Genomic DNA, 26,481 nt, shown 5'->3' with positions numbered 1-26,481 from the left:
ATCTGCAACATTTTCTGTTCTGACAGTGACTTGTGCACCAAATTCAGGTAGTTCTAAAATATCAAGAAAGTGTGTGTGTGTAACTTGCGAGGCAATAAAATAATCCTGTGGATCGCTAACATTTAACACATACTCCAACTGTGTGAATAAACCGTATACCTAAAAAATGTTGTGCTCCCTACAAACTATAAATTGGTGACTCCAAATAAACTACTCCGTAAAAACAAAATGAATAAATAATTACATAAAAAATGAATAAACGTGATGTGAATCAAAATAACAGTCCCATTGTTCAAATAATAGTCCAAAATTGGTAGTGACGTGATCAAAAATACACCAAATAGTGACTTTCCGTGAATCCTTATTTGATTATAGATGTGCGCTCACCTCCTTAAAAGCCTAACAGATAGGCTTAATACACTTTTTGTTCACATATCATGGAACCTGCTAGAATTTGCTGCAGCATGGAATGGATGTTGGATACATCCAATGGATACCACAATGCTTCTTTCCTTATACACTGGTTATCCCTGCAGGGATCTTTCCCTCCTTCAGCTGCTCAGGATCCCCTGCTCACTCCTCCTTGGATGTTCCTCAGTGTTATAAAGGAAAGAATGTGGACATAGTGCTTTATCCTTAAAAAGACTTGCCTTTAGTACAAAACTCTCAATATATGCACTCACATTGAATAAAACAGAACAGCGCTTTAGTAATAATAATCCTTATGCCTGTGTGTGCCGCACAGAGTGTATACTCGCCGTCTGCTCTCTGGTGCCGAGTGATGTCGTAGCTCCACCCCTACGCGTTACGCCATAGGTCATGTGGCTTCATCAGGGGGTTGTGATTGGACAGTCACTTCACTCATACAGCTTTAAATATACTATCTCCTCCATTTTCCCGCATGGGAGAGGCCATCTTTTTGGGGTCAAAAAACCTAATCCGCACAGGATTTGACACATTTGTTTCAATATTGTAAATACCTACGTTTCACTCGGCCAAATGGATACACCAGCGATTGTCTTATAGCTCACACAGGTTGAAGATCTCCAGACAAGTAATCATAATAATTAAAACAATATTTTTTAAAAATATATAAAAAATATATTAAATATATAATATTGCCATATATCATTATTTCTAATGCAATATATTTTAAAATACTGAAATTAATTTTAAAAAACAAACCTTTTTAATTGAAACCTATTATTCATATTAAACGTATGTAAAATCCCTTACAATTTCATTATAAATGGTATTATTAATGGTATTATTTTTGATCACGTCACTACCAATTTTGGACTATTATTTGAATAATGGGACTGTTATTTTGATTCACATCACGTTTATTAATTTTTTATGTAATTATTATTTATTCTTTTTTTTTTTATGGAGTAGTTTATTTGGAGTCACCAATTTATAGTTTGTAGGGAGCGCAACATTTTTTAGGTATATAGTTCTAAAATATGCCATTTTTATATTGTGGCGCAATGCCTGCACCAGGGGCGGACTGACCATTTGGAAACTCGGGCACTGCCCGAGGGCCTGGGGTCAGTAGGGGGCCCCATGAGATGCCCCTGGTACCTTTTTCATAGGCTTTTTTGAGTTTGGGCAAGGACACAGGGGCCCCATGATCCCCTATTGCCTGGGGGCCCCATGAGTTGTCAGTCCGCCCCTGGCCTGCACCACATTCAAAATAAAATACAGACAGTTCCCTTCCTAAGAACATGGAGCTAACTAAGAACAACTCTCTTTTGGCATACAGAGAGAAACCCTGATGCAGATAGATTTTGTGAAAGTATCTCTCATGCTTTCTAAAAGTGGTGCAGTGTGCACCAATATCAAGTACAAGTTATAGACAGGTACAGGTCACATGCCTGATGAAGGGGTCCTGCGAGACTCCAAAACGTTGCCTTGCTCTAACTATGTGATCGTTCATTAAAACTTTTGGACCTATATTGGTGATCCTCGGTGTGCTGGTGACATTCTCCCTTGCTGATTCTGTTCGGTTCCAGCCAACGGTCGCTGAAGCACCCACTTATACACACAGCCATTTTTAATGAAGGAATGTGTGAGTTTGGATTGTACAGGTACAAGAATTTGGCGCATGCTGTGCCACTTTTGGAATGCATCTGAGACATTTTCACAAAATCCGTCTGCACCAGTCTTTATGAATGCCAGGGAATATATTTTGAGATTTCTGTTTTGTGACAATGACTTTAACATGCATTCTTTACTAATCCTCAGGGAACCCACCAATGCCACCTACGAAATCCCATCAGCTTCTGCACGCCATGAGGGTCTTTATCAGTGTACAGCCATAAGTAATGCTGGAGCAGGTTTTGGCCAAACCCAAGTGTCTGTGGCAGGTAGGAGACCTAATAGATGACATTTTCTGGCTTCTTTACAAAAACAGCAATGCACAGCATAATCACCCATAGCAACTAATCAACATTCATGTCCTTGGTAAAAGATAGACTGTAAAGGGAAAATATATGTACTATTCTGAGTGAATACTGTTTTGATGTTTACATATCTAAACAAAAATGTATGTGACGGGTGTACTGACAAATCATGGGGGCCCCCTGTGTCCCCGCCCACACTCAAGCCACACCCACACAAAGCCCCACCTACATATTGCACTGCCTGCATTACATGCATTTGTCACAGAATTTCTCTACACTATGTTCAAAATACATGTTTATTATAGAAAATAAAGAAAAAAAAACTTACATGAACGAAAGTGCAACAATGGTACATTTCCAAAATGAAGGTTTTAATGAATGAACACAATATAACAGGTGCAATTTTATTAAAAAAAAAAAAGAAAATAGAAAAAGCTCTGACCAGAATGTTACAAAAGCAGTAAAGAGCTAAGTTCAGGTGATGTCTCGGCAAATCTGTGAATGATTTTATCTTTGTCACTCTTTATGTTTCATGTGGGGGTCGGCTAGGTTGGTACTAGCAACCGATTACCAGCTTGTTAATATGAAAAGTTAATTTGGTCAGCTCCTCTTCCCTCCCTCCCTCCTGAGCCCTGCTGTCTTCCGCACTGAGAATGTCAGCAGCAGCGGAGGAGGCTGGGGGAAAAGGGGGGAGAAGACATTTGCTGTGGGGGAGGGGGCCAGAGGTCACTGCTAGAGATGAGCGAATCGAACTAGGCGAACCGGAATTCGAGTCGAATTTCAGGAAATATTCGATTCGTGTCGAAACCGAAATTTTGCCTACTTCGGGTGCGCGAATCGAACATTTCCCGATCAGCCGGCAAAAGTGTCCCTGCAGTGAGCTCCGCTATTTCTGACAGTTCTCTGACAGAAGGAACACATGTTTAGCGGTTGAAACATTGTATCTATTAGTTTACATTTAGGATACAGATGTTTCAACCACTGTACATGTGAAGAAGTTGTGAGAGAACTGTCAGAAATAGAGGAACTCTGCACATACACTTTTTGCCGGCTTGGAATTATTCTTCTTTTCATCCTACTTCTTCTTCTTCTTCATCCTCAGAAGAAGAGGATGAGGATGAGGATGAAGAAGAAGAAGAAGAAGAAGAAGAAGAAGAAGAAGTAGGATGAAAAGAAGAATAATTCCAAGCCGGCAAAAAGTGTATGTGCAGAGTTCCTCTATTTCTGACAGTTCTCTCACAGCTTCTTCACATGTACAGCGGTTGAAACATCTGTATCCTAAATGGAAACTAATAGATACAATTTGTATCTATTAGTTTCCATTTAGGATACAGATATTTCAACCGCTGTACATGTGAAGAAGCTGTGAGAGAACTGTCAGAAATAGAGGAACTCTGCACATACACTTTTTGCCGGCTTGGAATTATTCTTCTTTTCATTCTTCTTCTTCTTCCTCATCCTCATCCTCATCCTCATCCTCTTCTTCTGAGGATGAGGATGAAGAAGAAGAAGAAGAAGAAGTAGGATGAAAAGAAGAATAATTCCAAGCCGGCAAAAAGTGTATGTGCAGAGTTCCTCTATTCTGCAGATACACTTAGAGGAGCTCTGCAGATACACTTAGAGGAGCTCTGCACATACACTTTTTGCCGGCTTGGAATTAATCTTATTTTCATCCTACTTCTTCTTCTTCTTCTTCTTCTTCTTCATCCTCATCCTCAGAAGAAGAAGAGGATGAGGATGAGGATGAAGAAGAAGAAGAAGAAGTAGGATGAAAATAAGAATAATTCCAAACCGGAAAAAAGTGTATGTGCAGAGCTCCTCTAAGTGTATCTGCAGAGCTCCTCTAAGTGTATCTGCAGAATAGAGGAACTCTGCACATACACTTTTTGCCGGAAACCGCTGTATGGAGTGAATGTCCCAGAACTGTCAGAAATAGACTATTTATGACAGTTCTGGGACATTCACTGCATACAGCTGTTTTAACCGCTGTATGGAGGGAATGTCATGGAACTGTCAGAAATAGACTATTAATGACAGTTCTGGGACTGTCCTTCAATGCAGCGGTTGAAACATTGTATGTATTTGTTTCCATAAATGGATCCATTTATGGAAACAAATACATACAATGTTTCAACCGCTGCATGGAAGGACAGTCCCAGAACTGTCATTAATAGTCTATTTCTGACAGTTCCATGACATTCCCTCCATACAGCGGTTAAAACAGCTGTATGGAGTGAATGTCCCAGATCTATCAGAAATAGACTATTTATGACAGTTCTGGGACATTCACTGCATACAGCTGTTTTAACCGCTGTATGGAGGGAATGTCATGGAACTGTCAGAAATAGACTATTAATGACAGTTCTGGGACTGTCCTTCCATGCAGCGGTTGAAACATTGTATGTATTTGTTTCCATAAATGGATCCATTTATGGAAACAAATACATACAATGTTTCAACCGCTGTATGGAAGGACAGTCCCACAACTGTCATTAATAGTCTATTTCTGACAGTTCCATGACATTCCCTCCATACAGCGGTTAAAACAGCTGTATGGAGTGAATGTCCCAGATCTATCAGAAATAGACTATTTATGACAGTTCTGGGACATTCACTGCATACAGCTGTTTTAACCGCTGTATGGAGGGAATGTCATGGAACTGTCAGAAATAGACTATTAATGACAGTTCTGGGACTGTCCTTCCATGCAGCGGTTGAAACATTGTATGTATTTGTTTCCATAAATGGATCCATTTATGGAAACAAATACATACAATGTTTCAACCGCTGTATGGAAGGACAGTCCCACAACTGTCATTAATAGTCTATTTCTGACAGTTCCATGACATTCCCTCCATACAGCGGTTAAAACAGCTGTATGGAGTGAATGTCCCAGATCTATCAGAAATAGACTATTTATGACAGTTCTGGGACATTCACTGCATACAGCTGTTTTAACCGCTGTATGGAGGGAATGTCATGGAACTGTCAGAAATAGACTATTAATGACAGTTCTGGGACTGTCCTTCAATGCAGCGGTTGAAACATTGTATGTATTTGTTTCCATAAATGGATCCATTTATGGAAACAAATACATACAATGTTTCAACCGCTGCATGGAAGGACAGTCCCAGAACTGTCATTAATAGTCTATTTCTGACAGTTCCATGACATTCCCTCCATACAGCGGTTAAAACAGCTGTATGCAGTGAATGTCCCAGATCTATCAGAAATAGACTATTTATGACAGTTCTGGGACATTCACTGCATACAGCTGTTTTAACCGCTGTATGGAGGGAATGTCATGGAACTGTCAGAAATAGACTATTAATGACAGTTCTGGGACTGTCCTTCAATGCAGCGGTTGAAACATTGTATGTATTTGTTTCCATAAATGGATCCATTTATGGAAACAAATACATACAATGTTTCAACCGCTGCATGGAAGGACAGTCCCAGAACTGTCATTAATAGTCTATTTCTGACAGTTCCATGACATTCCCTCCATACAGCGGTTAAAACAGCTGTATGGAGTGAATGTCCCAGATCTATCAGAAATAGACTATTTATGACAGTTCTGGGACATTCACTGCATACAGCTGTTTTAACCGCTGTATGGAGGGAATGTCATGGAACTGTCAGAAATAGACTATTAATGACAGTTCTGGGACTGTCCTTCCATGCAGCGGTTGAAACATTGTATGTATTTGTTTCCATAAATGGATCCATTTATGGAAACAAATACATACAATGTTTCAACCGCTGCATGGAAGGACAGTCCCGGAACTGTCATTAATAGTCTATTTCTGACAGTTCCATGACATTCCCTCCATACAGCGGTTAAAACAGCTGTATGCAGTGAATGTCCCAGATCTATCAGAAATAGACTATTTATGACAGTTCTGGGACATTCACTGCATACAGCTGTTTTAACCGCTGTATGGAGGGAATGTCATGGAACTGTCAGAAATAGACTATTAATGACAGTTCTGGGACTGTCCTTCCATGCAGCGGTTGAAACATTGTATGTATTTGTTTCCATAAATGGATCCATTTATGGAAACAAATACATACAATGTTTCAACCGCTGCATGGAAGGACAGTCCCGGAACTGTCATTAATAGTCTATTTCTGACAGTTCCATGACATTCCCTCCATACAGCGGTTAAAACAGCTGTATGCAGTGAATGTCCCAGATCTATCAGAAATAGACTATTTATGACAGTTCTGGGACATTCACTGCATACAGCTGTTTTAACCGCTGTATGGAGGGAATGTCATGGAACTGTCAGAAATAGACTATTAATGACAGTTCTGGGACTGTCCTTCCATGCAGCGGTTGAAACATTGTATGTATTTGTTTCCATAAATGGATCCATTTATGGAAACAAATACATACAATGTTTCAACCGCTGCATGGAAGGACAGTCCCGGAACTGTCATTAATAGTCTATTTCTGACAGTTCCATGACATTCCCTCCATACAGCGGTTAAAACAGCTGTATGCAGTGAATGTCCCAGATCTATCAGAAATAGACTATTTATGACAGTTCTGGGACATTCACTGCATACAGCTGTTTTAACCGCTGTATGGAGGGAATGTCATGGAACTGTCAGAAATAGACTATTAATGACAGTTCTGGGACTGTCCTTCCATGCAGCGGTTGAAACATTGTATGTATTTGTTTCCATAAATGGATCCATTTATGGAAACAAATACATACAATGTTTCAACCGCTGCATGGAAGGACAGTCCCGGAACTGTCATTAATAGTCTATTTCTGACAGTTCCATGACATTCCCTCCATACAGCGGTTAAAACAGCTGTATGCAGTGAATGTCCCAGATCTATCAGAAATAGACTATTTATGACAGTTCTGGGACATTCACTGCATACAGCTGTTTTAACCGCTGTATGGAGGGAATGTCATGGAACTGTCAGAAATAGACTATTAATGACAGTTCTGGGACTGTCCTTCCATGCAGCGGTTGAAACATTGTATGTATTTGTTTCCATAAATGGATCCATTTATGGAAACAAATACATACAATGTTTCAACCGCTGCATGGAAGGACAGTCCCAGAACTGTCATTAATAGTCTATTTCTGACAGTTCCATGACATTCCCTCCATACAGCGGTTAAAACAGCTGTATGGAGTGAATGTCCCAGATCTATCAGAAATAGACTATTTATGACAGTTCTGGGACATTCACTGCATACAGCTGTTTTAACCGCTGTATGGAGGGAATGTCATGGAACTGTCAGAAATAGACTATTAATGACAGTTCTGGGACTGTCCTTCCATGCAGCGGTTGAAACATTGTATGTATTTGTTTCCATAAATGGATCCATTTATGGAAACAAATACATACAATGTTTCAACCGCTGCATGGAAGGACAGTCCCGGAACTGTCATTAATAGTCTATTTCTGACAGTTCCATGACATTCCCTCCATACAGCGGTTAAAACAGCTGTATGCAGTGAATGTCCCAGATCTATCAGAAATAGACTATTTATGACAGTTCTGGGACATTCACTGCATACAGCTGTTTTAACCGCTGTATGGAGGGAATGTCATGGAACTGTCAGAAATAGACTATTAATGACAGTTCTGGGACTGTCCTTCCATGCAGCGGTTGAAACATTGTATGTATTTGTTTCCATAAATGGATCCATTTATGGAAACAAATACATACAATGTTTCAACCGCTGCATGGAAGGACAGTCCCAGAACTGTCATTAATAGTCTATTTCTGACAGTTCCATGACATTCCCTCCATACAGCGGTTAAAACAGCTGTATGGAGTGAATGTCCCAGATCTATCAGAAATAGACTATTTATGACAGTTCTGGGACATTCACTGCATACAGCTGTTTTAACCGCTGTATGGAGGGAATGTCATGGAACTGTCAGAAATAGACTATTAATGACAGTTCTGGGACTGTCCTTCCATGCAGCGGTTGAAACATTGTATGTATTTGTTTCCATAAATGGATCCATTTATGGAAACAAATACATACAATGTTTCAACCGCTGCATGGAAGGACAGTCCCAGAACTGTCATTAATAGTCTATTTCTGACAGTTCCATGACATTCCCTCCATACAGCGGTTAAAACAGCTGTATGGAGTGAATGTCCCAGATCTATCAGAAATAGACTATTTATGACAGTTCTGGGACATTCACTGCATACAGCTGTTTTAACCGCTGTATGGAGGGAATGTCATGGAACTGTCAGAAATAGACTATTAATGACAGTTCTGGGACTGTCCTTCCATGCAGCGGTTGAAACATTGTATGTATTTGTTTCCATAAATGGATCCATTTATGGAAACAAATACATACAATGTTTCAACCGCTGCATGGAAGGACAGTCCCAGAACTGTCATTAATAGTCTATTTCTGACAGTTCCATGACATTCCCTCCATACAGCGGTTGAAACCGCTGTATGGAGTGAATGTCCCAGAACTGTCAGAAATAGACAGAAACTGTCACAGAACTGTCCTTCTTCTCATCCTTCTCCTTCTTCTCATCCTTCTTCTCATCCTTCTTCTCATCCTTCTCCTTCTTCTCATCCTTCTCCTTCTTCTCATCCTTCTCCTTCTGCTCATCCTTCTTCTCATCCTTCTCCTTCTTCTCATCCTTCTCCTTCTCCTTCTTCTCATCCTTCTCCTTCTCCTTCTTCTCATCCTTCTCCTTCTCATCCTTCTCCTTCTCCTTCTCATCCTTCTCCTTCTTCTCATCCTTCTCCTTCTTCTCATCCTTCTCCTTCTCCTTCTTCTCATCCTTCTCCTTCTCCTACTCATCCTTCTCCTTCTTCTCATCCTTCTCCTTCTCCTCATCCTTTTTCTTCTCATCCTTCTCCTTCTCCTTCTTCTCATCCTTCTCCTTCTTCTCATCCTTCTCCTTCTTCTCATCCTTCTCCTTCTTCTCATCCTTCTCCTTCTTCTCCTTCTTCTCATCATTCTCCTTCTTCTCATCCTTCTCCTTCTTCTCATCCTTCTCATCCTTCTTCTCATCCTTCTTCTTCTCATCCTTCTCCTTCTTCTCATCCTTCTCCTTCTCCTTCTTCTCATCCTTCTCCTTCTTCTCATCCTTCTCCTTCTTCTCATCCTTCTCCTTCTCATCCTTCTCCTTCTCCTTCTTCTCTTCCTTCTCCTTCTTCTCATCCTTCTCCTTCTTCTCATCCTTCTTCTTCTCATCCTTCTCCTCCTTCTTCTCATCCTTCTTCTCATCCTTCTTCTTCTCATCCTTCTCCTTCTTCTCATCCTTCTCCTTCTCCTTCTTCTCATCCTTCTCCTTCTTCTCATCCTTCTCCTTCTTCTCATCCTTCTCCTTCTTCTCATCCTTCTCCTTCTTCTCATCCTTCTCCTTCTCCTTCTTCTCTTCCTTCTCCTTCTTATCATCCTTCTCCTTCTTCTCATCATTCTCCTTCTTCTCATCCTTCTCCTTCTTCTCATCCTTCTTCTTCTCATCCTTTTCCTTCTTCTCATCCTTCTTCTTCTCATCCTTCTTCTTCTCATCCTTCTCCTTCTCATCCTTCTCTTTCTTCTCATCCTTCTCCTTCTCCTTCTTCTCATCCTTCTCCTTCTTCTCATCCTTCTCCTTCTCCTTCTTCTCATCCTTCTCCTTATTCTCAGCCTTCTTCTTCTCATCCTTCTCCTTCTCATCCTTCTCCTTCTCATCCTTCTCCTTCTTCTCATCCTTCTCCTTCTTCTCATCCTTCTCCTTCTCCTTCTTCTCATCCTTCTCCTTCTCCTTCTTCTCATCCTTCTCCTTCTCCTTCTTCTCATCCTTCTCCTTCTTCTCATCCTTCTCCTTCTTCTCATCCTTCTCCTTCTCCTTCTTCTCATCCTTCTCCTTCTCCTCATCCTTTTTCTTCTCATCCTTCTCCTTCTCCTTCTTCTCATCCTTCTCCTTCTTCTCATCCTTCTCCTTCTTCTCATCCTTCTCCTTCTTCTCATCCTTCTCCTTCTTCTCATCCTTCTCCTTCTCCTTCTTCTCTTCCTTCTCCTTCTTATCATCCTTCTCCTTCTTCTCATCATTCTCCTTCTTCTCATCCTTCTTCTTCTTCTCATCCTTCTTCTTCTCATCCTTTTCCTTCTTCTCATCCTTCTTCTTCTCATCCTTCTTCTTCTCATCCTTCTCCTTCTCATCCTTCTCTTTCTTCTCATCCTTCTCCTTCTCCTTCTTCTCATCCTTCTCCTTCTTCTCATCCTTCTCCTTCTTCTCATCCTTCTCCTTATTCTCAGCCTTCTTCTTCTCATCCTTCTCCTTCTCATCCTTCTCCTTCTCATCCTTCTCCTTCTTCTCATCCTTCTCCTTCTTCTCATCCTTCTCCTTCTCCTTCTTCTCATCCTTCTCCTTCTCCTTCTTCTCATCCTTCTCCTTCTCCTTCTTCTCATCCTTCTCCTTCTTCTCATCCTTCTCCTTCTTCTCATCCTTCTCCTTCTCCTTCTTCTCATCCTTCTCCTTCTCCTCATCCTTTTTCTTCTCATCCTTCTCCTTCTCCTTCTTCTCATCCTTCTCCTTCTTCTCATCCTTCTCCTTCTTCTCATCCTTCTCCTTCTTCTCATCCTTCTCCTTATTCTCAGCCTTCTTCTTCTCATCCTTCTCCTTCTCATCCTTCTCCTTCTCATCCTTCTCCTTCTTCTCATCCTTCTCCTTCTTCTCATCCTTCTCCTTCTCCTTCTTCTCATCCTTCTCCTTCTCCTTCTTCTCATCCTTCTCCTTCTCCTTCTTCTCATCCTTCTCCTTCTTCTCATCCTTCTCCTTCTTCTCATCCTTCTCCTTCTCCTTCTTCTCATCCTTCTCCTTCTCCTCATCCTTTTTCTTCTCATCCTTCTCCTTCTCCTTCTTCTCATCCTTCTCCTTCTTCTCATCCTTCTCCTTCTTCTCATCCTTCTCCTTCTTCTCATCCTTCTCCTTCTTCTCCTTCTTCTCATCATTCTCCTTCTTCTCATCCTTCTCCTTCTTCTCATCCTTCTCATCCTTCTTCTCATCCTTCTTCTTCTCATCCTTCTCCTTCTTCTCATCCTTCTCCTTCTCCTTCTTCTCATCCTTCTCCTTCTTCTCATCCTTCTCCTTCTCATCCTTCTCCTTCTCCTTCTTCTCTTCCTTCTCCTTCTTCTCATCCTTCTCCTTCTTCTCATCCTTCTTCTTCTCATCCTTCTCCTCCTTCTTCTCATCCTTCTTCTCATCCTTCTTCTTCTCATCCTTCTCCTTCTTCTCATCCTTCTCCTTCTCCTTCTTCTCATCCTTCTCCTTCTTCTCATCCTTCTCCTTCTTCTCATCCTTCTCCTTCTTCTCATCCTTCTCCTTCTTCTCATCCTTCTCCTTCTCCTTCTTCTCTTCCTTGTCCTTCTTATCATCCTTCTCCTTCTTCTCATCATTCTCCTTCTTCTCATCCTTCTCCTTCTTCTCATCCTTCTTCTTCTCATCCTTTTCCTTCTTCTCATCCTTCTTCTTCTCATCCTTCTTCTTCTCATCCTTCTCCTTCTCATCCTTCTCTTTCTTCTCATCCTTCTCCTTCTCCTTCTTCTCATCCTTCTCCTTCTTCTCATCCTTCTCCTTCTCCTTCTTCTCATCCTTCTCCTTATTCTCAGCCTTCTTCTTATCATCCTTCTCCTTCTTCTCATCATTCTCCTTCTTCTCATCCTTCTCCTTCTTCTCATCCTTCTCCTTCTTCTCATCCTTCTCCTTCTCCTTCTTCTCATCCTTCTCCTTCTCCTTCTTCTCATCCTTCTCCTTCTCCTTCTTCTCATCCTTCTCCTTCTTCTCATCCTTCTCCTTCTTCTCACCCTTCTCCTTCTCCTTCTTCTCATCCTTCTCCTTCTCCTTCTTCTCATCCTTCTCCTTCTCCTTCTCCTTCCTCATCTCCAAGGGCATTTAAATTAAAGGTACAGTGTTCTGCACTAATTTAAAGGCTCTCTGAAGCCTAGAAACCCTTTAAATAAGTCATCTTCGTAGCGGAGAAATTCGCATCGAATCGAATTTCACACTGGAATTCGCCGAATCAGCCGAATCGAATTTTTCATTTCTTCGCTCATCTCTAGTCACTGCTATGGGGGAAAGGAGGGGCAGAGGACACTACTGAGGCGGAGAGGTAATGTGCAGATGACACTGCTATGGGCAGGGCCACCCCCATAGCAGTGTTCTCTACCACCCTGCATATCACGCCCCTGCCTTAGGGCACCAGGGTAGCTGGGGGGCAGAAAAATCCCAATCCCCAGCCACTTGCTGCGAGTTCAGATTTTTAAAATACCTACCTTCTGATGATCCCCTTTATTGTCCTCCTGGAGCAGCTGAAAGCTAGCATCTCCTCCTCGCCCTCTCACCAGCATGCAGCTGCTGCACGAGGAAAATCCAGGGGATCGGTTCTAGTAAACGCCTCCCCCGCTGCCTCTCCTGTCCTTGTTCCTCCTTTTTTCTGCTGCCTGGCCTTTCCCCCAAGTGCTCCCCTCTCAACAGGGATCCTAAAGAAATTGTGAAAAATATGAAATAAAAATGTAAAAAAAAAAACTACTGTCCTTATTCACTGCCATACTCACACCAACCTCTACCCTACTGACACTTTCCACTGCTCTACTGACACTTTCCACTGCTCTACTGACACTTTCCACTGCTTTACTGACACTTTCCACTGCTCTACTGACACCATCCACTGCTCTACTGGCACCATCCACTGCTCTACTGACACCATCCACTGCTCTACTGACTGACACCATCCACTCCTCTACTGCTCTACTGACTAACAACAACCTCTGCCCTGCTGTCACCGTCCACTGCCTTACTGACTGACACTGTCTATTTTTAATGTAGGCTAAGTTTGTTTTTTTACAGTGACGTTTGTTTTATTATATTTTTCTACATTTTCCTTGCTTTCCTTTTTTTTTAATGGCGCTGAACCCCGGTGATCTTTGACCTCTTTCATGTTGTTCAGGTAGATCTTCACCTCTCAAAGGTTGCCTACCCCTGGTTTAGTGCAACTTGCTTTTCTACTGCAATGAGAATCAATGCCTCCAGGTTTTGTTGTGATAGTGATGATCCTATTCTTGACTTTAAGATTTTTAACTTGGAAAAGCATCTGTCACATGTACACTGTGTAGTGCTCCATGTAATTATATATTTATATGCCAAGAAGAGATTCTCTAAGGCAACTGAACACAGTTGGCACTGATAGAGTAGTTTGAAAGCACGGGACACACAGTTCTTCTTTACAGCAGCTATAGAAATGAATGGCTCCACACTAGAGCTGGTGTGTTGCTGTTCCAAATCTGAATCCAGTTCTTCACTCTCTTCATCATCACTGTCATTCAACAGGCCTTTACGGATATTTTTGTAGCTAGAGGCAAAAGAGATTAGTTCCTCACGTAGAGCATCTGGGTCTATTTCTGGTATTGCTTCTGATATAACATTCAATAGAATTTTGTCTGAAGTGGCCAGTATTTCATCAAATCTATTCGGATCGAAACAGGGAATTTGCTCATCAGCCTGGGTTCACACATATGCAGTGCGGCATATCGCATTTGTGATTCGCACAGGAAACGAACCGCATTCCTGTGCAAACCACATGCGAATTCTGTGCGGTGCGTTTGGACCCATACATTTTGTATGGCTCAAATCGCACCACATCTGCACCAAAAAGGTGCAGGACCTTTTTTTGGTCCGCACTAGAATCAGAACGCAAAGGTATTCACACCCATGCGATCCGATTCTGCACATCGCATTGCATTTTAGGAACCGATTTCGGGTTGTTGTTAACATACACACCTGCAGCACTTCGCATGAACAGGGTGCGATTGTGATGCGGTGCAGAATTTGCACAGAAACCGCTGCAAATTCCGCACCGCATCAGTGTGAGCCCAGGCTCAAGGCCTCCATGAGTGGAAAATCTTGACTTCACAGTGTCAAGGATAACATTGTAACAAGAAATTTCAAAATGTTTCTTATTATCAGTACCTTCTGCAGTTCTTGTAGATCTTCGTTCAGAAAAGCTTTTATTCAAACAAATGTTTTCAGTTGCTAACTTCTTATTTATAAAATCAATAAATTCAGTTGCTGACTGCAAAACTCCAGCAAACTCTTTGCATATTTTACTCAAATGCTTTACAGTATCATCCACCATTGTCCATGCCTGGATAAAATCAAGGCCTGTTGATTGCACATAATCTGATACAGGGGTAGTGATGTCAAACATGCAAACAGAGGTAAAAGCTACCAGGATGGTTTCATATTTACAGAGATTATCAATTGATTTCAGAGCTTTGTGGAGAACTGAGGTTCAAAAATCAGGAGATTCACTTACTAGTTTCAAGATAATTATGAGATGAGAGCATAACTCTTTGGAATGATCGGCAAAGCTTCCAAATAGCTTTCGAAGTGCTTTAGCTCTGCTTGACCACCTTGTTCTGCCAATATGGTTTTTACATTTAGAACTGCCAGTCTTTCTTTTCATCTGGTCTTCCCAGAGTCTCATTCTTTTGTATGAATCTGTGAAAAATGTTGATAGGTTGCTAAGGAGCCCAAATGGACGGATTGCTGGAACACACACAGTACTTGCATTGCCAATAACCAAGTTGAGTAGACGTGCGTAACACCTTGTGTGAATGTGCGTAGGGCGAACTTCCTTCCATAATGCTTGCAAGCCTGAGTAAGTTCCACTCATATTAGCTGTTCCGTCAATAGAATCACCTATGCACTTTTCTAGATTAAGTCCTAAAGCAGACAATGATTCAGTGAGTAAGGCAGATTTTTACTGCTGGAATTTTCAACACTAAAAAGACGTAATAATCTTTCCTTAACTTTATCACCAGCTGCATACTGAACAACAATAGCACACCGATCATGAGCTGACACATCTTGTGTGGAGTCCATTTTGAATTGAAAACAGTCCAGAATTCTCTACTTTTACTATTTCCTCCTTTTATCATGTCACCAATAATCACAAATAACTTTGTTATAGTAGATTTACTTAGGAAACTTACAAACTTCCATCTTCCCCTTTTCTCTGGATCACAGCTCTTTGCTTTCTCTACAACATTAGTAAGGTGTTTAAGACTTGGCTATAGTCCGCTAGAAGTTTCAAATTCTCCAGAAAATGACCTTGATTTTCAAGATGGTCCTCCTCAAACACACCTGCCACAAACTGTAAATGGCAATGCTTGAACACGAAAATAAAAAAACAAGATTGATATGTGGCTTACAACAGCGTGACGTTGGAGCACTTGCTGATTTCTTAGAGACATATGACTGCTTAACAATTTGTGCTTAATGGATTTGCCTCTCATATTAACAAAATAAGCATCACTTGCAAGTTTATGGCATTGAGAATTTTCATGTTCCATTAATCTTGTTGTGATGTGTCTCAAGTCATAACCTTGTATTAACTCAGTCTGCTTATACTTTTTTTGGCCACAATAAAGGCAGATGGAATAAGGTACATGTATTTTTTCTCATTAACCATTTACCCTCCAGAGGATTTACCCCCTTCCTGTCCAGGCCATTTTTTGCGATACAGCGCTGCGTTACTTTAACTGACAATTGCGCAGCCATGCAATGCTGCACCCAAATTAAATTTATGTCCTTTTTTCCCACAAATGGAGCTTTCTTTCGGTGGTATTTGATCACCTCTGTGTTTTTTATTTTTTGCCCTATAAACAAAAAAAGACTGACAATTTTGAAAAAAAAAAAACTATATTTTTAACTTTTTTCCATTAAACATGTCCAATAAAAATGTTTTTAAAAAAGCTAATTTCGTCATTAATTTAGGCCAAAATGTATTCTGCTACATGTCTTTGCTAAAAAAAAATTCCATTACCTGCAAATTAATTGGTTTATGTGAAAGTTATAGCGTTTACAAATGGCAGTGTATATATACTGGGATTTTTATGTATTTATTTATACTATTAGTGTCTGCGATCAGTGACTTATATCGGGACTGTGGCAGGCATTCTGACACTGGGTGGGAACTGACTAACTGCCACTGACATCCCAATGACACTAATACAGAGATCAGTGCTAATAAAAAGCACTGACACTGTACTAATGACACTTGGCAGGAAGGGGTTAACATCTGGGGTGATCAAGGGGTTAACTGTGTGCTGTGTGTGTTTTACTAGGGAGACATGCTATGCAGAGAGATACAAAGCAGCATGTCCTTGCTGGCAGGAGAGAGACCTGTGTTGTCCCTTCATGGATATGCTTCCGCAGACCTTCACTGACCCATCACCAGAACGGTCATGCTGAACTATGTTACAGGCAGCATAACATTCTCCACGGCTTCTCCAGACCCTTTCATGTCTGTCACATGTGCTCAGGGAGAACCTGCTCTCATCTGTAAAAAGCACAGGGCACCAGTGTTGGACCTGACAATTCTGGTGTTCAATGGCAAATGCCAACCAAGCTCTATGGTGCCGGGCAGTGAGCACAGGGCCCACTAGAGGACGTCGGGCCCTCAGGCCACCATCATGAAGTCTGTTTCTGATTGGTGAGAGACATTCACACCAGTGGCCTGCTGGAGGTCATTTTGTAGGGCTCTGGCAGTGCTCATCCTGTTCCTCTTTGCACAAAGGAGCAGATACCAGTCCTACTGATGGGTTAAGGACCTTCTGCGGCCCTGTCCAGCTATTCTACAGTAATTGCCTGTCTCCTGGAATCTCCTCCATGCTCTTGAGACTGTGCTGGGAGACGCGGCAAACCTTCTGGCAATGGCACATATTGATGTGCCATCCTGGAGGAGTTGGACTGTCTGTGCAACCTCTGTAGGGTCCAGGTATCACCTCATGCTACCAGTAGTGACACTGACCCTAGCCAAATGCAAAACTAGTGCAAACCAGTCAGAAAAGGTGAGTAGGGAAAAATGTCAGTGGCCTCCACCTGTAAAGCCATTTCTGTTTTGGGGGTCATCTTATTGTTGCCCATCTGGTGTCCCTATTGTTAATTTCATTAACAGCAAAGCAGCTGCAACTGATTAGCAAGCTGCTCTGCTACTTAACTGACCAGATCAATATCCCAGGAGTTTAATTGACTTTGGTGCTATACTCTGATTAAAGAGAAGAGAGGGAGCGAGAGAGAGATCAACAACATAAAGAAAGACGTTTTTAGGGATTCACCTGACTGATTGACTTGCATTGTGAGCAGGAGCAGTAAAGCACACCTTTTATGTAGTACTGTAGAGCAGGAAGCAGAACGTGTGTATGTAACAAACAGATATGACTGTCCAATGTACATATATATTTCTAAGCTATAGACAAAGTCAAGGTTTCTTAAAACTTTCTTAAAGGATATTTACATAATCTGATCTTTTTGCACCTATATCTAAGTAACTTTAAAAAAATTATACATTTTCTTTAACCAAGTTCAACCAATTAGACTGCTTAACTGCTTATCACATTACTTCATCATTCTGTTGTTTGCTTATAATAGAGTTGTGGCTGTGGAATTTGTACATCATTTCCCTCTGTTTGCAGATCCTCCTCCCACAATCTCACTCCACCACAATGTCACGGTTTTACTTGGCGAAGTGGCAGTCCTGTCCTGCCATGTGCTGGGAGATGTCCGTTACAACCTAACCTGGCAGCATGATGGCAGGGCGCTGAAGGAGGGACGGTTGTGGATCCTGTCTAACTCATCACTGCAGATTCGCAATGTTCAGTCTGGAGATGCTGGGCGATACCAGTGTACTGCCAAGAACAGCCATGGCACCACGACAGCCAGTGTCTGGCTTTATGTACAGGGTAAGAATTTTGTCTTTGGCATCTGGTGTTTTAAGTTCATATGACTTTTAGGAGTGTGGGCTGTTTTTACTTGGGCTTCTTGTATAAAAGTGTCTACAAACTGCTCCGCATGACATCAATTAGATTCCACCTATAGTACCTGAAAGACCTCAGATTAAAGTCACAATTTCATGTCCATTTCAAATGGCAGCAGCTGATAGTTTCGGGGAGACATTTGCGGCTTTGGCAAATTTGGTTGTGCCGCTTCTCAACTCTAGTATGTTTTTTCCATAAAGTTTTATTGAAACAGTGCAAAAAAGTATTAACAGTACAAAAAAGTATTAACAGTGAAAAAACAATTCAACAAACAGAGCTCAGAGACATATCCATATGCAATAGATATCACAATATTTTGAGGTTACATTTGAAACTGCCAATTCAGGGGAGGCTGGTCACAGTAGTATAGTAACAAACGTAATTCGTTATATGCGACATTAGAGGTAATTCTCATGAGGCACCAACAGTGTAGGGAATAGTGGACCATTAGGAATTCTTAAGTTCTAGTGCATAGGGTATGAAGAAAGAATTAGAACAAAGTCCTATCAAAGTTGGGGGAGAGAATGATAGGGAGGATGAAGTTTAGAGTGTGGGGGGAGAATCCTCTGCGATTTCCCAGCGATTTCCCAGCGATTTCCCAGCTGAACCATCTCCAGGCAGTTGAAGGGTCAGTCTCCATTAGAAGAGAGCCATACCAGAGGACTCCTCAAGGTATTATCTGGGAGAGTGGATATGTTGCTTATAGAAATCCGAGTCTTTAAATATGAACCATCTAGTCCAAGTGGAAGTGTATGAGGACACTGTTCCTCTACTAATGTGCAAGAATTCCTCCATCTCTCCAAGCTGTTCAATGCTATGGAAACAAATGGAGACCTCCAGGGTTTTGGTGGGTTTCCAAACTTTAGGGATGAGTGTTTTGGCAGCATGCAGTAAGTGTATGGTGAGGGAGTGTTTATACTTGGTGGTGGACAAATCTGTGTGGTGCAGCAAGAAGGTTGCTGGGTCTGTTATTTTCTTTATCAGGAGTCCAAAAAGGGGATACCCAAAGGCACGGCTATCATATATGCAGTAACGTACCTTTGTTGAAGTATCTGGCAGGGAGGGCAAGATAGAGTGGAGGTGTGCCGGGGTGCGATACCACTGTGAGAACAGTCTTCGTCTGAGAGATGCAAGTCTGTTGTCATCACTGTTACAAGTTTGCACAGCTGACCTAGTCGGTTTATGGAGCTCTCTTCAGTATACACCAGATTTATTTTCCTGAGGGAGCTGAATTATGCCTGTCAGAAGCTGATGACCTGCATTATTATTATTATTATTATTATACAGTATTTATATAGTGCTAAAAAGTTTGCTCAGCGCTGTACATTATAGTGGGGGACAGTACATGAAACAATACAGTAACAAAACAGAGCACGAGGGATTCAAGGGCCCTGCTCTTTCGAGCTTACAATCTAGGAGGGAGGGGATAGTGGTACAGGAGGAAGTGGCTGTGGGGGATGGAGTGGTGGGAAGAGAGGAGATCTGCTGTTAGGTGAGGGCGGGGTAGGCTTCCCTGAAGAGAGATGGGTTTTCAGGGTGCGCCTAAAGGTGAGGAGGGTAGGTGACAGTCTGATGGATTGGGGTAGTGAGTTCCAGAGGATGGGGGAAGTCCTGGAGAAGTCCTGCAGTCGGGTGTGGAAGGAGGAGACCAGGGAGCTAGAAAGTAGGAGGTCTTGTGAGGAGCGAAGATTATGGGTAGGGTGGTGTTTGGGTATCAGGTCGGTGAGGTAGTTTGGGGCAGCATTATGAATGGCTTTGTACGTCAATGTTAGTAGTTTGAATTTTAATGCTTTGGGCAATCGGGAGCCAGTGGAGGGAATGACAGAGGGGGGTGGCAGAAGCGGAGCAGTTGGTGAGGTGGATGAGTCTGGCTGCTGAGTTCAGGATAGACTGAAGAGGGGATAGTCTGCGATGAGGTAGGCCGGTGAGAAGGGAGTTGCAGTAGTCCAGACGTGAGAAAATAAGGGAGTGAATGAGTAGTTTAGTAGTGTCTGGGGTTAGGAACAAACGTATTTTGGAGATGTTGCGGAGGTGGAGCCTGCATGAGTTTGCCAACGATTAGGCATAGGGTTGGAAGGACAGGTTTGAGTCTAGAGTGACACCTAGGACTTTGGCTTGTGGTGTGGGACTGATGGTGGCGTTGTTGGTCGTGATGGAGAGGGTGGGGGCGCACGGGCTGGGGGGAAAATCAGGAGCTCGGTTTTGGAAAGGTTCAGTTTGAGGAAATGGAGCGACATCCAGTCTGATATGTCGTTCAGTAGGTGGGTGATACGGGCGGAGACTGAAGGGGTGAGTTGAGGGGTGGAGAGGTAAATTTGCGTGTCATCGGCATAGAGGAGATAGTTGAAGCCGTGGGAGTTTATCAGTTTGCCAAGGGAGGAGGTGTAGATGGAGAAGAGAAGGGGCCCGAGGACAGAACCTTGGGGGACCCCAACAGAGAGGGGGAGAGAAAGGGAGGTGGTAGCGTTATAGGCAATGCTGAAGGAGCGTTGGGATAGATAGGAGGAGAGCCAGGAGAGAGCGGAGTCTCTGATGCCAAGGGAGTGTCGTTTATTAAGAAGGAGGGGGTGGTCGACTGTGTCGAAGGCCGCGGAGAGGTCAAGGAGTAGGAGGACTGAGTAGTGGCCATTAGCTTTGGCGGTTAGCAGGTCATTAGTGATTTTTAGTAGGGCGGTTTCGGTGGAGTGTAGGGGACGGAAGCCAGACTGTAGTGGATCGAGGAGGTTGTTGTCAGTGAGGTGGGCGCTTAGGCGATTGTAGACATTAAGCATTAAGATACCTACAAATAAAACATAACATTTGCTCAACCCAAGCACTTACAGTCAGGCCAGGGAATGTTAATTTATACCACCTGCTTGAGCTTGCATGGAGAAACAATTTAGGACTGCTTTTCCTGGCCAAGTTAGGATGGCTTTTCCCAGCCAATCACATTGCCCATTTGAAAATGTACATATTTGTATGACAATCTATTTATCAGTAGATAGTTCTTGCAAGCATGGCTAGCTGCAGTTTAAAGTCTGTAGGTACCCTAAGGGGTCAGTCCACACAAAAATTATATATCAGGTTTGGTAGATGCCGGAGAGTTAAACCACCTTAGTTTCTTTCTATCGCTTGGAGACTGTATTGGCGAAATCTTTATGCCGAGTTACCTGGAATGCACAACTGCTGTGCCCATTATAGGAGTTCCCACTCTTCCTGCTGGGTTTATTTTTTATTTCATATTAGGAAGAATGTACCAGAGACTGGAATAGAGACCCAAAACTCCCAAGTGGACAGGAACTGAGTTAGGAATTATAGCAGGAAAATCTGTGCTTTGAGTACTTGTTCCTTATAAGAGGCCAAAGGCTGATGAGCGCACCTAGATCCAAGATACTTATCTTCATTTGGACAGACCCTGCAATCTTTCTGTTATCAGTATTTCTTGTTAGATTCTTTCATACATGAAATTTCTCGACATTTACACACAATAAAATCTAATTAATATCATACCAGTAACTCAAAAGACATCCATTGCTGCAATTAGCCAGGGAATTTTAATAATAATTAGCAAAAGTGATACAAAAAAAACCTATTTCTTAGTTTTTTTGCACTGTATATCTTATAGTACAACTGACATCAGTCTGAAATGAGGCTGCATAACATACAGGAAGGGAGCGCTGTACTATATGTAATTTACACTTGTACTAAACAACAGAAACACACCTAGAACTGTACCTAATTCAACTGGACACTGAAAATATTAAAAACATTACATTTTGTATGGTTTCATTATCATATATAATATCCAAAAGTACCAATCTGTGTAACCGATTTGCTGTATTTTAGAGCCTCCACGTATACACGTGGAGTCAAGTTCCAGCCAACTGTCCCACGGAGGGGAGGTGAGAATTCAGTGTGATGTATCAGGGTACCCTGAACCTCAGATCTCCTGGAAACACGGGGACATCTTCCTCATCAATGACAGCAAGTATGTACAAAAAAAATTTAAATTACATTTAGTCCATGCTTACAGGGAGTGGGGTATGTCTGAACGAGTGCGCATATTACAGCAGCCAATCAACTAAAGGAAACCAAGAAACTGAAAATAAAATTCTGATTGGTTGGTTTGGGATATAACATATTATTCCACATGTCCTCATTTGCATACTGTACACTAGAATTTATTTTAACAATTTCAAGTTAAATTCCAGGTATGGATATTTAATATGTAGTTACATTGGTCCAGCTTAGACCAATGCAACTATGTATATACCTGGCCGATGCCCCTGGAAGTTGGAAATCACTGAAGTAGACACTGACCTGACACTGAAGTGACCTCCACTTGCTTCCAGGTTCCTCTCTGAGCAGCTGGCCTGCTGCATTTTGAATACGGGAGGTCAGCCACTCTGCATGGTCACCATTTAGCAAATGCTTTGCATTCTCTGAATACAAAGAGTTCTCTGATTGGACAAGGAGGAGAATGTGATGTCAATGCCCTGCATCTCTACCCTCTCCAGTCAGAAAACACTTTGCCTTTATTCGTAGTATGGTATGTGTATAATTACATTGGTCCAAGCTGGACTAATGTAACTAAGTATAAAAAATCCCTACCTGGAATTCCTCTTTAAATGGATACTGAAGTGTATTTTCAGTGACCACAGTTATTGTAATATTTGCCTGAAAGTCATTTTTGTGACTGTTTTTTGCTTGTTTGTTTTTCAATATTTTCAAGATATCCATCCTTTTAGTGACTATTTTTGTGTCAGAGAGTGCAAACAATACCCTTTCTTAAAGAAAAACTATAGTGTATTTGCTGTGAGGAAATATATTGAGTCATTAATGCAGTGTTTGCCTTAAAGCGGAACTATAGTGTGTTAATAATTGCTAGCAGGTAGACTTTTATTGAAAAAAAGACTCAGTTTGTCCCTTCTGGAATAAAAGCTTCTTAAGTGCATGTTTCCATATAATTGATCCGCACAACCATTGTTGCTTGTAAAATCTTGAGTTTATTAAAAAAAGTACAGTACAGTTATCAAAAATGCAGTTGGCGCTTTTCAGCATACACGGCTTCAATCATAACACGCTAGCATGTTTCTTCAGATTGCACACTGAGCAGGGCATGTGCAGCTCAGTGTCTAATCTTCACATGCATTGGGTGCCAAAATGAAAGTGGTTTTATAGGTAGAATGTTTATTACCTTAATGCATTTACACATTGAAGTGGTTGTAAAGGCTGAAGGTTTGCTATGCATGAACGTAAATAAACCTTCTGTGTACAATAGCTCCCCCAGCCCCCTCAATACTTACCTGAGCCCCATCACGATCCAGCGATGTGAAAGAAAGCCTCGGCTGTCCCAGGTCTCTGCATCCTCATTGGCTCCTGCTGCTGTCAATCACAGCCAGTCAGACAATGAGGGGAGAGAGGGGCAGGGCCAAACTGCGGCCCTGTGTGTGAATGGACACACGTGGAAGGTTTACTCTACCTTGCCACTTTGTTACCTAGCGAAAGTGAAGATAGTTAGCCCTGTGTACTTCCCAAGCTGATCCTTGTTTGAGCTTACACAGGACTGATGATGGAGTCTGAGACTATGTGAGAACACAAGTGATGGTGTCCAAGCAGACAGTTGACAAGGGTGCTGTCACATGGAAGGAAGGGGCGTGACACACATGATCCCAATACTCAGTAGTACAGGGCATTTCTTTTCACTGGCAGCCAGTACTGAAGGACTAAAAAAAATAGAGTATTTGCTACTACAGGGGCCACCATTAATGTGAACCTGTGGCTATGTCCTGCATGGAAAAAGCACAGATTTTCTTTAATATAAACTTCAGGCAGAGTATGTGATGGAAAGATATGGCTGCTGTGATTTACATATGATTACAAACGGTACATAGCAGCAAGGTTTAAAAAATGAAGACCTATTAATCTGATTTATTTTATTTACATGTTATGTTTATCTAAAAAATAAAAAGCTGTACATTCCCTTTAAAAGCTGTCAAGAAAGGTTGGATACAGAATTGGCCTCCTAGAATGTGTTCATGGGATCATTAAGGGTTTGAATTGACCAATGGAATTAAAGGAACTAAGAGGAACCCTACTTTAAAAGTCTTCTATGTTTTTTCTTCGTAACATAGACACACAATAATTGATGGAAATATCCTGCTGATAAAAGACGCAAGCCAGGAGGATTCTGGGAATTACAGCTGTGTGGCTTCCAATTATTTAGGAACAGATGAGCAGTCAGTAACTCTAATATACACTGGTAAATGCTTAACTGTAAAGGCCTTCTGATTGGGTGGCTCTTTAAATGGAACATTGGATTAATCCTAGCATTTATACTTGGCAGAACGTCCTAAAGCCACTGCTGTAAAGCCTTCACTGCAGGTGCCCATAGGAGAGGATGCTGTGTTAGAATGTAGCACCGAGGGGCTCCCGGAGCCACTAATCATATGGTACAAAGGTAAGAGCCATGTTTTTTATGCTACAACCTGTGTGGTTGATTTTCTAGAAAGACAATGATCTTCCTAAACTCTGTACCAAATAGTTTCTAGATCAATAAAATATGTCCAATTTATATACATGCATTGTGTTTTTGGTTTCAGTCCCATGGATTCTATTTCTGTCTGTATTTCCTTGAGGGAGATTTCCTCTTACTTTTTTGTCCATGTGACAGACAGAATAGGAAAGGAAGACCCAGCATCTCCAAGGCCTCCAATGGGTGGTGGTGTCCATCAGGGTGTTCCACTTTCTACCTGACAGTGAAAAAGTCATTGAAACCTACTTGCGTTAAAAAAATAAGAATGTAGATAAACTTTGAAATGTAATGCAAATTCAGTATTGTTTTCAACCTTGATGCTATTGTTCTTTTAAACAAAATTAGTACAACCAAATTGTGTATGTAATGGTGACACAGACACCCAACATCACGGAGAACACATGAGAGGCTTTAACCTCCCAAGAGGGGTATTTGGTTCTGAACTTTTATTTCAGCCATAGGTTAGAAAGAACTTCTTCACAGAGCAATGTTAACTGTAATAGCAACCTAATTCCTAACATGTAAGCCAGACGATCTGATGGCATTTCCTACAAAACACTCCATTAGGTTAGACCACTCCATTAAAGGACAGTCAAATATGACTAAAGTCTTCACATCAAACACTAAATCCTAATCACTTTGACTTCCAGAAGTCACCACAAGGGCTGACCATGTGTCAACGAGGCCCAATGCAACTTTGTCAAACAAACTCTCTCTCTCTTTTGGTGGGGGACCCAACAACACAGGCCTAATGCGAGTATTCATGCCACATACAACCTGTTTTATCTGCTCTCTAACTTGACAGCATGGTAGCTACTAAGTCTATCTTTCTCTGCATTCAGCAGATAAAATGGCTCAGAAGAGAGTGCATTTTCCGGCGATTCAATAGTGTAGTGCTCCAGGCATTATGCAAGTCCGCACACACACACACACAGACCATGGCCAACCTCTTGGTTTTTGCCACAAAATGCCCTGGTAGTGATATGTCGTACACTAAAAGGAAGCTCACTTCCTGTGGTCCATGTTGTTTCACCGCACTGGGAAAGACATCAAAAGGCTGCTATGACAAACTTTAATATAATGACGATGCAGGTAGACATTACTATGTACCATAGGCCATTGTTGAATTCATAATGGTTGTGGTGTGATTTCAGGTGACAAGGAAGTAACAGCCCTTATTAGTGGCCCCCATGGGGGGACTCTAACATTGCAGGAGGTGACAGCAGAAGACGCTGGAGAATACACTTGCGTGGCCTCTAATGAGGCAGGAACATCATCTGATATAATACATGTAGAAGTTGGCAGTAAGTAAACCCTGCTATTCTTTATTTATTAGTCTCATAGATGTGTATTGTGTAAATAATGTCACATTTGTGAATATGAGAATCCTTACCTGTTTAGCCAGCTTATTTGTAAAAACTGAGCTGTTTCTGTTTAGAAGACATTAGACTAGTTTGAGCATAACATTTAGCCATTTATTTTCTTACACAGAGCAAAATCATATGCTGGTCACGCTCATAAATTCTACAAAGGAAGAACCTTCTGGTACTGTCTAGCATCTTTTTTTGATGGGGTTTTTCTTTCAAAATGTTTAGACATTTACATTTTCAAAAAGCTTTCAAGTCCCTTGGTATCACCTCAAAACCTGGTGCCTACAGCTTCTCGTCTTTCTAACATCGTTAACAGAAGGCTTTGAAAAGTCCTTGCTAAGACCCCAATATTACAGCCTTGGTACTCCTGAGTTCTAG

The 26,481-nt window shown here is 41.7% G+C and overlaps 1 protein-coding gene across 1 annotated transcript in view; it reads left to right on the top strand.

The window, feature by feature from the left end:
- Positions 1 to 26,481, top strand: part of HMCN2 (hemicentin 2) — a 331,848-nt gene that overhangs the window by 68,721 nt on the left and 236,646 nt on the right. The window contains exons 10-15 of the mRNA XM_089669045.1: positions 2,245 to 2,366; positions 17,878 to 18,144; positions 22,045 to 22,186; positions 24,333 to 24,460; positions 24,545 to 24,658; positions 25,888 to 26,037. Of these exons, the coding sequence (XP_089525171.1) occupies positions 2,245 to 2,366; positions 17,878 to 18,144; positions 22,045 to 22,186; positions 24,333 to 24,460; positions 24,545 to 24,658; positions 25,888 to 26,037 (923 nt within the window). The remainder of the gene's footprint in view (positions 1 to 2,244; positions 2,367 to 17,877; positions 18,145 to 22,044; positions 22,187 to 24,332; positions 24,461 to 24,544; positions 24,659 to 25,887; positions 26,038 to 26,481) is intronic.

The sequence above is a fragment of the Staurois parvus genome, unplaced genomic scaffold, assembly GCF_062004578.1.
Source record: "Staurois parvus isolate SC_StPar_1 unplaced genomic scaffold, SC_StPar_1.0 ptg000068l, whole genome shotgun sequence".
NCBI lineage: Eukaryota > Metazoa > Chordata > Amphibia > Anura > Ranidae > Staurois > Staurois parvus.
This window is presented reverse-complemented; position numbering and strand designations above follow the sequence as displayed.